Here is a 12,232-nt window from a genome sequence, read left to right as displayed (position 1 = left end):
GACTCGATTCTTGCGATGTTTTTGAATGTGTGCAAAGAATTGTGGGTGATTTGAAGCCACGAAGGATACACTTCATGCATTTTTCAAAGGAGGCCCAGCGCTTCAAAGAATCCTTCGAATTGAAATGTCATTTGACGATGCTTGATGATGTGGCAGTTGAGATATGCAGCCTTCCTGGGACGCGTCCTTGCCAAAGATATTTAATATTAACAAGATGCGTCACTGCTATTGCTATAAATAGGGGAGATCGCAATGGTCAATATGGATGCTTTAGTCTTGCCTTAAACAAAAAAAACAATCGTTAACCATAAAAATGACATTAATATTCAAACAATCGTACCGTACCATTCACAACGTTAAACTTTGCGCATGCGCAGTATCTGACAGGTCTTGCAAACATGCTGACGCAGTTACGCGACTTTGTTCTCACGTTTGAGAAACACACGTAATTTGAGCTGTCAGCTACGATTTCCCAGGAAATGTCAATTTATTCACTGTAAAAAATACTTTGCTGCCTTAAAAATTTTTATTGAATCAACTCGGAATTACAAGTCATTTCAACTTACTATTATTTATCTTGACTAGAGATGAGTTGTTATAACTACAGGTGAGTTGTTATAACTTATAAAATATATTTGAGAAAAGTCAACTTAATTTTATAAGTTGTGACAACTCATCTTTGTTGACATGACTTGTAAATCTGAGTTGATTTAAAGCAACACTATGTAGTTTCCATGTAAAAATGACTTACAGCTCCCCCATGTGGTTGAAAAGCGCAACAGTGCCTGGTATCAGACACTCTTTTGCAGGCAGGGGGAGGGGCGGGGCTGTGTGCTCTACCCTCCACCGCCACTTTCAGAGTGTGCTTGTAGCAGCTAGGAGGCTGCTCAGATTGCAGCAACAGTAAACTTTGTCCAGTTTAAAGTTGTTCTATCACTGAAATAATTTTAGAGACATTATTTAAATGTAAAAAAAACTACATAGTGTTGCTTTAACAAAAAATTTTAAGGCAGCAAAGTATTTTTTACAGTGTTGTTAATTCAGTCCTTGTAGATAAGTATATAAAGCAGTGGCGGATTGTGACTGCTCATCGTTCCTTTTTTCAAAATATGTGTTCTGCGCGTCGAGAGATCCTGTGTGCATCACGTGTCTTGTCAAAATAATGCTGCACAGGCGTCAAAACCGTTTATGATAAAAGAGACCCTCACATTCGCAAAATACATGCAAGACACTCACTTAACAGTAAACTCTGATTACGCATGAGATTATGCGTGTATCTGGCAAACGCGAGCGTCTCTTTTATTATAAACCCTTTAGACGCATCTGCAGCAGGCACTTATTTTGACAAAACACATGATGCACACAGGATCTCTCGACGAGCAGAACATATATTTTGAAAAAAAGTCACCAGCCCACACTGATATAAAGTAACCTGAAATTGTTTATTTTGAACAGAGATGGCGATAGAGAGAATTTGCAGCTTTAAAGGGACATTACACTTTTTTTTGAAAAGCATTTTCAGGCAGTGCGTAATATCACTACGTCTGCTACAGCCATGTTACATCAGCAAAGTCCTTTATTATTACGCCAGTTTGAGAGTATAGTCCTAGCCATATCTGCCTAGAAAATCACAACTTTTAATTTTCCGTCAGTCTTATGCGGCTTTCACATAGGACGCGGTGTGCGCTGCGCTATGAAACCCATTCATTTCAATGGCTTGCGCCGCGCGAGGGCGGTTTGTTGTTGCGTCGAGCAAAGCGCGGGCGGTCATAGTTCAAAATAGTTTAACTTTTGCGCTGCGCTCTGTGACGATTACCCGCGCGGCCAATAGAAACGGGGCGTCCAAACAAAATGGACGAAGAGCTTATACTCGGATCTGGCCAGCAGAGCACAAGCGGCGAGCGTAGCGCACACCGCTTCCTATGTGAAAGCCGCATTAATACACAATGTAACTACAGAAGAGTCAAGTTTTAAATAGTACAAATATCTAAACTCTTTGGTTATGTTTTAGCACGATGCTAATGGTCTAATCAGATTGAATGGATTATGCTAAGCTATGCTAAAAGTGGTAGCGCCCGACCCCGAGAAGATCAGCTGAATGGATTCCAAAACAGTAAAATGTTTAACTCTAAGGGAGCTGGAAAATTAGCATATTTTCAAAAAAGTGGAATGTCCCTTTAAATATTGCTCTATAAATCCCTAAATAAAAGCTTTTTGTGTTATTTGTTAATTCACTGCCCATATATTACTACTATAAATAACAAGCAGGTTTTTAATGACAGTGTTTTGTTTCAGAATACTGTTTTTGTTTTGTTGTTGTTTTTAATGATCCTGGTAACCGCTCTTCCCTTAGGGCTTCACCCACTCTTATTAGTCCAAGTACACTAATTAGTTTGTAACCTGCTGAGTCCGCACTATGTGTTCATGTGTGAATACACTGTGTGTGTGAAATGTTAACAGTATCAGGGATACGTGAGATTTTAGCTAAACAACATTTCTGTACAGAACTGAGCACATCTAATACAGATACTATAAATGTTTTTGTGCTGTGTATTGTAACCACACACAGGAGAATGTGAACTTCTGCAGCTGTCTTGCTTATTAGTCTGGTCTCCATTGACTGTTAAACCCACATGTGGCATGAGGCGGATGGCTGTTATGAGAGCCTTAGTGGCTTTACGGCGATGATAATAGTGTACTCACACTTTCTTTATTGACCATCCGTTGCTCCAGGCACAAAAAACAGATCCATTATACAACCTAGTGAGCTGCCTACAGCATTTAGTCCTACTAAGACGCCACATTTCAAATTCTCATCCCAGATGCATTGTAACAAATTCTGTAAAAAAAATGTCAGGCAGAGTTAAGGCTTCATCGCAATTAATCGTTTGCAAAATAAAAGTTTTTGTTTACATCGTGTGCGTGTATTGTGTAGAATAATTATGTACATATAAATACACACACACATGCATGTATATATTTAATAGATATTTACATGTGTATATACAGTACTGTGCAAAAGTCTTAGGTCACCATGCTACCATTAGATTTGTTGTTTTTGCAATGTTATAGTGATCTTATATAATTGTTTCTCAGTCTCTTTATTAGAATACAACCAGAAAATACAAGAAATGTGTATGTAGTATTAAAAACAGTATAAAGGTATAAGTGTCAAGTAGGGGTGACCCCGAATATCGAAGATTCGATGCATCGATAGGAGAAGCCTGATTCGACTACCAATCTCACAGATGTGTTATGAAATGAGGATCCTTTAATTTTGGCCGTATATGGGTGCACTGTGCACAAATCTGATTTCACATATAACAGCTTTCTCCCAATATATTAATATACAGCATATTATTATAATTCTGCAAATAATATGTGAAGTATCAGCTTTCAATAAATATTTTTAAAATATGTTAATAAATCCAGCAACCCCTGTGACCGGGCTACACGTCCATAAGAGGTTCCTATGTTAATAAACCATTGCCTCTTTGTTTCTACATTTAAAAGACAAAGCTGGCAATTCTGGCTATACTTTCATTCTTTTAATAATTTTTTTATTTTATTTATAAATCACTCTGGGTTATCTTATGTATCTTTTTGGCTTGTGTTTTGTTTTCGTGCACTTGAGGCATTTTGCACATTTGTTCTGCACTTTGTTACTTCTGACCTTATTTTATTTTATAAAACGGCTAGTTCCAATCCTTGATTCTGATTGGTCAACAGGTGTGCTTTATTCACAATAAAACACTGCTATGACCGCTTTACCCGACGGTTCTATTTAATATCACTGCGCCCTTAGCAACAACCTTAGCAACACATAAACATATAATGAGACAAAGTCTGAGAACAGTTTGTTGTTTTTATTTGAGCTTTCATGTTGTTGTTCGCAGTCAGGGACTATTTTTTCTAGCGGAAGGAATGCTTTTATTGATTTAACTTCATGAAAGTTGCACTAATATTTTTTTTACTTTAATATTGTGTGGTAACCGTTTTATAAAAGCAATAAGGTACTCGAGGCAAGTGCTGCATCGCGAACAAGCAACGGCCGAAGGGGTTGCAGGCACTCCGCTTTGCGTCGTGCCTAACAACGCCCCTCAGCCGTCACCTATTCACGACACAGCACAGCCTCTCGTACCTTATTGCTTACTTAAAAAATGTATTTATTATAAACGTAAATTCTGATCTGATTTAAGTCTGTACATTTTGGATTGCTTTTCGTTGTATAGATTTTGCACTATTGCGTGCTGGCCATGCTTGCGCATGCAATTAGCCGAACGTGCTAGGTGCTCTTCGTCTCATATTTAGAAGTTCATCAAACTAAACATTAAAAAACGGATGTTTTCGACGGGTATACGTTTTTAAAATGTATTTAAAACATATGGTTATCTTGTCAAAAGTTAAACTACAAAACAGGTAAGCCGTTTCTTTAAATTTCGGTGATGAAACGGAAAATATCTGCACCGAACCAATATTTATGCCTGACACGACTGTCTTTCTTGTGATTTAATATTATGGTCGGTGTTCACTTTCAAATGATAGAAAAGAGATTCCTGAAATAAATAATATCATCAGTTGTTTCTGTATCTAAAGTGAATGGAGATTATCAAAGTGAAAGCAAGCAGGTATTTATGTGCTAAATAATAACGCATAGTGTCTATAAAATCATTAATTTCAGTGTTTTTATGAATTGTATATAAAGCTTAGTTTTTAAAATTTGCAGTAACGATCACAAATTATTTGTCATTTCTCATTTGTCGTTTTTTTGGTCATGACTGCTTTGATGCGCTTAATCTCCAAATTAAATAAAAACACTAAATTAGCCGAGGTTTCCAAGGCAGGATCACCTTTGTTATAGTTTTAGGTTTAGTTATCAATATGTTTTTTGTTTGATGTTCTGTAGATCGTGGCTTTAAAATGTTATAAGGAATAATTAAACAAATGTTGCCTTACATTTTACTTTAAAAATATATAAATGCATCGTCAGTTTGTCTTCGTTCATCACTTGAAAGACAGTTTTGGTCACTTTATCAGAAAGTTGTTTATGTGTGCTGCTTGTGAAAGAAAATAAAAGTTATCAATTTGTACCTGGTCTGACCCCCTCCCAACCCATGCACACACACATAGATGATTCGACTATCGGTCGACTATGAAAAGATTCGACAATTCTGATTCGAATATGTAAATCCTTAGTCGAGGACAGCCCTAGTGTCAAGTATTTAGGGTAAACTCCCCTTCCACTTGAGCAATAGCAGGCAGCTGCAGGATCTCTTAAACCTAAATAAAATTAAATCCTAATTTCTAATTCTTATCGAATGACTTCATGTCTTCTTAAAAAAGCTCAAGATGTGTTTCGTGCCAAGAGAGGTCACAATAAATACTGACCGATGTCTGAATAAGACATATTTCCTGTATTTTCTGTTTGTATCTGAATAAAAAATTAAAAATAAATATGGATGGACATTTAAACTTTGCTAAAGCAACAAAGTTGGTGATGGTTGTGGCCTTAGACTTTTGTACAGTACTGTATATTTTATATTTCTATATAATTTTATTTATGGTTTATCATGTGGTTTATGATATGAGGAGCGCTATTAGTACGATGCATGGATGAGTTTTTGCCTGGGTAGACATCAGAATTTTTCGGAGCGTAATTCAATTCAAGTTTATTTCTGTAGCGATTTTCACTTCAATTATGCATTTTTGCAAATGAGCTTTACTGTAGATAGATGTTAGTAGTGGCAGAACAGCTAAAATTATTAAAGTAAATAAAATGCATGGTATTATTGATTTTTTGTTTTTTGTTTATTCTATGATATACTATGTGTGACCCTGGACCACAAAACCAGTAATAAGTTGCACGGATTTAATCAACAATACATTTTATGGGTCAATATTATCACTTTTTTATGCCAAAAATCATTAGGATATTAAGTAAAGATCATGTTTCACAAAGATATTTTGTACATTTCCTACGGTAAATATATCAAAATGTATTAATCATTTGTAATATGTGTTGCTTAGGACTTTCAAGTTGGTAACACTTTACAATAAGGTTCATTAGTTAACATTAGTTTATGTATTACCTAACATGAACAAACCATGAGCAATACATTTGTTGCAGTATTTATTAATATTTGTTAATGTTAGTTAATAGAAATAGAGCTTTTAATTGTTTGTTAGTTCACAGTGCAACGTTAACAAGATTTTAATAAAGTATTAGTAATTGTTGAAATTAAAAATGAACTAATAATGAACTGCACTTATATAGCATTTATTAATCTTTGTTCATGTTAACTAATGTAGTTCATTAATGTTAACTAATGAACCTTATTGTAAAGTGTTACCAAATAGTTATATTGTCCTATCCTTACAAACCATATTTATTCAGCTTTCAGATGGTCTATAATATTTTGAAATTGACCCTTATGACTGGTTTTGTGGTCCAGGGTCAAATATATTTAATAATTTTTATTATAAATTAATTTTTTATTTTTGTAATGTGCTTTAAAGCTGACATAACACAAGACGTTTTTGCCAATCTAATGTTAATCTTGCTTATATATAGAGTAGCATTTCATCATTCATATGTCCAAAGAGTTTTTCGTTTAGTCAGATTTATAAAAGAAAAAACAGCCTTTCAGATTTTTGGCGTAAAAGGTCGAACACTTGAAGAAGGCGTGCGGTAGGCGGAGCTAAAGAGTTACGAGTACGCGCAGCTTCGGATACTACTTTTGGATTTACAGCCGACATAGATGGAAATCAAACTTTAAAAAAACTTTTTTTTAAATAACCAGCCTTATATTATAAATATGATCCAGAATCGGATACTTAGTCAGTAATGGATGAACAGGAACAATAGCAGCAACGATTACACCAGGACATCTCTATCAGGTAATTAATCCTTGCTTGTTTATTCGCTATTTTAATAAAAAAGCAACCTAATCCAGTTTTTAACTGCATTTCCTCGTTTTAAAAGGTGTAAATGTTGTAAATGCAGTACAAAGTGATGTTTTTGGTGTTGTTTACATACACGCACGTATGCGCAATTGCAAACAAAACACGTGAGATTTTGAATTACTTACGCCTGTGGTTGTGACTCCTAAACAGGGTTTTTTTTTAAAAGTTTTGACCGCTCCAATAGTTGTAAAAAGTGGAAAATCCGGCGTCAAACTGAGCCTTGTTTGTAAAGCAGTCCTCTCCGAAATGCAGCCAGGGAACAAACACTCATTCGCAATTACGTTGCTGTCCGGGAAAAACGAACTGCATCCACTGTTGTCTTACGACAGGAAAAGCTAAATAAAGTTTTCTTCTCCTTGCATCCAAAAACACACTTCTTTTGTCGAACTGTCTTGCTAAAACAAAGTTGTCGCGTGCTGTGCAATGATACCGGTGACTTCTACTCGACGGAGCAATGCTAATGCGCGTTCTCGCTCTCACTTGACGTGCAGGGCAGGCGTGCTTTTCTGGGGGTAAAGGCCCATAAAAGGAATATGGGGTCAATCAGTCGTAACGGATACCCCCATTTGAAAAAAAACTTTCCGAAACTTGTAGGAAAAAGGAGGCGTGAGTTTGGCTCAGAAATACTCTGTTACAAGCTTAACAGCTTTTTTGACACTTTGCTTATGTTAAGGATGATGACTACAACTCTTAAACTGTGTTAATAAGTCAGAATGCATGGAATAGCATTAAACCTCCCCTTTAAAGCAATGAAATGTAAAAAAGTTGTATATGAATAAATGTGACTTGACTTACAGTATGATTTTTCACAACTTTCACACGCTCGCAAAATGAAACTAATGAAAGACTTGTTTTACTTTAATAATGAAAGCGTAAAGATATTGCTGTACAATGTGTTTCGACGAATGTGTTTTCGACTACCTCTGAATGTGGTCGAAAGTTGATGAGCTCAAAACGTTTTACACCTCAATTACATCTGTCTTTAGTGTTGTCCACTTGTGATCCAAGTGTAAACTAGGTGTAAACAGCCTCTAACTTGTTTCACACTGATCTAAGGCTATTTTATTTTTGAAACGGCAACAAACCAGTTAGCCTTTATTATTTAGTTTTTAATCGGAAGCCTTGATCGATCACAGATTGCCTGATTACGTCATAAGTTTGTTTTGTGTTATTTTAACTGCTCTTCCGTCTCAACAGGGCTGGTAAAGATTACTCCTCAGACTGGTCTGATGATGAGAGCCCTAAAAGATTCATCGCAGCCAACGGGATGGACGATGAGGAGAAGGTAGTCGGGGTTCGAGTTAAAGCGCTGTATGATTATACGGGGCAGGAGGCTGATGAGCTGAGCTTTAGAGCAGGTATTAATCCATACTAATGCTTATTATTAATATCTCCTACACACACACATACAGTATATATGAATATACACACAGCTGACTGAGGAAGAGCGCAGTGGATTCATTTCATTACTCATTCTTTTCTCTCACAAGGCCTGTTTGTGACCTATATTGAGAAAAGTATGAATGCAGTGTGGTTATTTAACGTGTGCATGTGCATGATAAACACCCACAATTACAAAAACACATATTTTATGGGTATATTTAACACTGCTTTTAAGGGTTATAAGGTTTCTTTCATTAAAACGTTGATCAAGATAAGATCTAGTGGCATCTGGATTGTCTAATGAATGATTTATTTTTGTTGGCGATCAGATAATCTCTTAGATAATATCAGATTCAAAGAGAGTCTGAACAGAAATCAATAGGAACACAGTGTCCTCATATCAGATTGGTTAAAGTGCCAATGTCACAGGACTTTTTTTAGATTTCAAATAAATCTTTGGTGTCCCCAGAGCACATATGTGAAGTTTTAGTTCAAAATACCAGATAAATAATTTATTATAGCATGTTAAAATTGCCACTTTGTAGGTGTGTGCAAAAATTTGCCGTTTTGGGTGATCCTAATGATGGTGGTTTGTTGAAATTGAAACTCAATTGTTCTGTGAATTATTTTCTCTCTGCACTAAATGGCAGTGCTGTGGTTGGTTTAGGGGTTGTATTATTATAATAAGAGCTTCTTATGACATCATAAGGAAAGCCAAATTTCAACTACCTATTTTTTCATGTGCTTGTAGAGAATGGTTTACCAAAACTAAGTTACTGGGTTGATCTTTTCAAATTTTCTAGGTTGATAGCACCACTAGGGACGCAATCATAGCACTTAAACATGGAAAAAGTCAGATTTTCATGCCATGGCCCCTTTAAACAAAGTTTGCATCAGGATAAGAGACTGAATCCACTGAATCCAGTGTTAAAGTGGTCATATTATGATTTTTTTTTTTAAAGATGCAGAATAAGTCTTTGGTGTACCCAGAGTGCTTATGTAAAGTTTTTGCTTAAAATACCCCACAGATGATTTATTAAAGGATGTTAAAATTCCAATTTTGTAGGTGTGAGCAAAAATGTGCCGTTTTTGGGTGTGTCCTTTAAAATGCAAATGAGCTGATGAAATGCAAACACTATTTTTTTTTCTCTCTCTCTTTCTCTTTGCATTAAATGGCACTGCCGTGGTTGGATAGTGTAATTGGCCTTGCTACCTACCACAAAACAGGCAAAATCTGAATAACCTATTTTTCATGCTTACAGAGAATGGTTTACCAAAACTAAGTTAATGGGTTGATCCTTTTACATTTACTAGGTTGATAAAGGCACTGGGGACCCAATTATAGCACTTAAACATGGATTTTCACGCTATGACCCCTTTAAATGTCTTTAGTGTAAACAAATCTAGCTAACAGATCATAGGAAGCAGGTAACATATATAATTTCGCATTACTCCTGCACTTCCAAACTGAAACAAACATTTGTTAAGAGTTCAATAAGAAACCAGAGTCCAACGTGAAGTCTTTTACTGAGTAAATATATTTTTTTATGGATATTTTTGGTTACTTGATTCTTCCTGCCAAACTTGACTGTGTATGCACACTTTATGCCACATGTGACCTCTGGTGGCCATTTACTGCATGTTGAACAATCCAATAAAAAGTTACAGGAAACTGCAGTCAAGACTAAAGTCTGCCAATGGTTCATTCAGTACATTTAGTAACCAAATCATAGCACAAGGTTTTTGATATGATCAGTTTTCAATTCAAGATACACATGTCCATCATCTTTTAGACAAACACATTTGGTGTTATTTTAGTAAATGTCCTTGATTTTCCAAGCTTTAAAATGGGAGAAAACAGAGATCAGGGAACAACTTCTGACTTTAAACCCCCCCAAAAAAAGTGCACAGAAGTAATACACACAGCTCCAGGGGGTTAATAAAGGTCTTATGCGAGTAATCGATGCAACTGTGTAAGAAAAATATCCAGATTTTTAACTTTTTAAACTTTTTAAACTATAATAACTAGCTTCCGGTAACGACGCAACGTCGCGTGATTCCAAGATGGCGTCGTTACTGGAAGCAAGTCGTTACAATTTAAAAAGTTTAAAATAATAATATATTTTATTACAAAATTGCATAGATTACCCGCAGAAGACCTTTAAACATCAAAACAGTTCATCCATCCTTTACAAAAGTAATCCATGCGGCTCCAAGGGGTTAATAGGGTCAGAGGTTGTTCCCTGATCCCTGTTATTTTACCATTGTGGTGCTTGATAAGGCAGGGACATTTACTTGAGTTACACCAAATGTGTTCGTCTGAAGGATGATGACATATGTACCTCGGATTGCTTGAGGGTGAGTAAATCATGGGCTTTTTTAAAAAAGACTTTTTTAAAGATGTAAAATAAATCTTTGGTGTCCCCAGAGTACATATGTGAAGTTTTATCTCGTTTTTTTGTGTCCTTTAAAATGCAAATGAGGTGATCTCTCCACTAAATGGCAGTGCAGATTAAGGGGCGGTTCTGATCACAGGGGGAGCCAAATTTTAATGTTTAAATTTCAACCTATTTTTTTACATGCTTACAGAGAATGGTTTACCAAAACTAAGTTACTGGGTTTTCCTTTTTCTCATTTTCTAGGTTGATAGAAGCACTGCACTGCAAAAAAATTATTTTCAAGAAAATAAATTCTTAGTATTTTGTCTTGTTTTCAGTAAAAAGACCTAAAAATTCTTAAATGAAGATTCTTTTTCTTAATGAGCAAAACGACCCAAGAAAATAAGTCTAGTTTTTAGACCAAAAAGATCAAATTTAAGTGATTTTGTGCATAAAACAAGCAAAAAAAGCCTGCAAAAATTATTCTTAAGAAAAATGTTCAAGATTTTTTTAAGAAAAATGTGCAGGATTTTTTTAAGAAAACCTTTCAGGATTTTTTTTAAAGAAAAACGTTCAGGATTTTTTAAAGAAAAACGTTCAGGATTTTTTTTAAAGAAAAATTTTCAGGATTTTTTTTTTTTAAGAAAAATGTTCAAGATTTTTTTTAAGAAAAATGTTCAAGATTTTTTTAAAGAAAAAGGTTCAAGATTTTTTAAGAAAAACGTTCAAGATTTTTTTAAGAAAAACTTTCAGGATTTTTTTTAAAGAAAAACGTTCAGGATTTTTTTAAAGAAAAATGTTCAAGATTTTTTTTAAGAAAAATGTTCAAGATTTTTTTAAAGAAAAAGGTTCAAGATTTTTTAAGAAAAATGTTCAAGAATTTTTTAGAAAAATGTTCAAGATTTTTTTAAGAAAAATTGTCAGTATTTTTTAAAGAAAAATGTTCAAGATTTTTTTTAAATCGTAAAACATTTTCTTAAAAAAACCTTGAACATTTTTCTTAAACGGTAAATTCAAGAAAAAGTTCAACAAAAATTTGCTTACCCCATTGGCAGATTTTTTTGCTTGTTTTACACACAAAATCACTTAAATTTAATATTTTTAGTCATAAAACAAGCAAAAAAAACTGCAAAAATTATTCTTAAGAAAAATGTTCAAGATTTTTTTAAGAAAAATGTGCAGGATTTTTTTAAGAAAAACATTCAGGATTGTGCAGGATTTTTTTAAGAAAAACATTCAGGATTTTTTTAAGAAAAACGTTCAAGATTTTTTTAAGAAAACCTTTCAGGATTTTTTTTAAAGAAAAACGTTCAGGATTTTTTAAAGAAAAACGTTCAGGATTTTTTTAAAGAAAAATTTTCAGGATTTTTTTTTAAGAAAAATGTTCAAGATTTTTTTTATAAGAAAAATGTTCAAGATTTTTTTTAAGAAAAATGTTCAAGATTTTTTTTTAGAAAAATGTTCAAGATTTTTTAAAAGAAAAAGGTTCAAGATTTTTTAAAAGAAAA

The 12,232-nt window shown here is 34.4% G+C and overlaps 1 protein-coding gene across 6 annotated transcripts in view; it reads left to right on the top strand.

Moving 5' to 3' along the window:
* Positions 1-12,232, top strand: part of pacsin3 (protein kinase C and casein kinase substrate in neurons 3) — a 60,840-nt gene that overhangs the window by 46,783 nt on the left and 1,825 nt on the right. For all 6 annotated transcript variants that reach the window (XM_073859435.1, XM_055214529.2, XM_055214518.2 and 3 more), the window contains one exon: positions 8,161-8,321. In XM_073859435.1, the coding sequence (XP_073715536.1) occupies positions 8,161-8,321 (161 nt within the window). The remainder of the gene's footprint in view (positions 1-8,160; positions 8,322-12,232) is intronic.

Source organism: Misgurnus anguillicaudatus, chromosome 21 (genome assembly GCF_027580225.2).
Source record: "Misgurnus anguillicaudatus chromosome 21, ASM2758022v2, whole genome shotgun sequence".
NCBI lineage: Eukaryota > Metazoa > Chordata > Actinopteri > Cypriniformes > Cobitidae > Misgurnus > Misgurnus anguillicaudatus.
The sequence above is the reverse complement of the archived record's forward strand: the minus strand, read 5'-3'. Positions and strand labels throughout refer to the sequence as shown.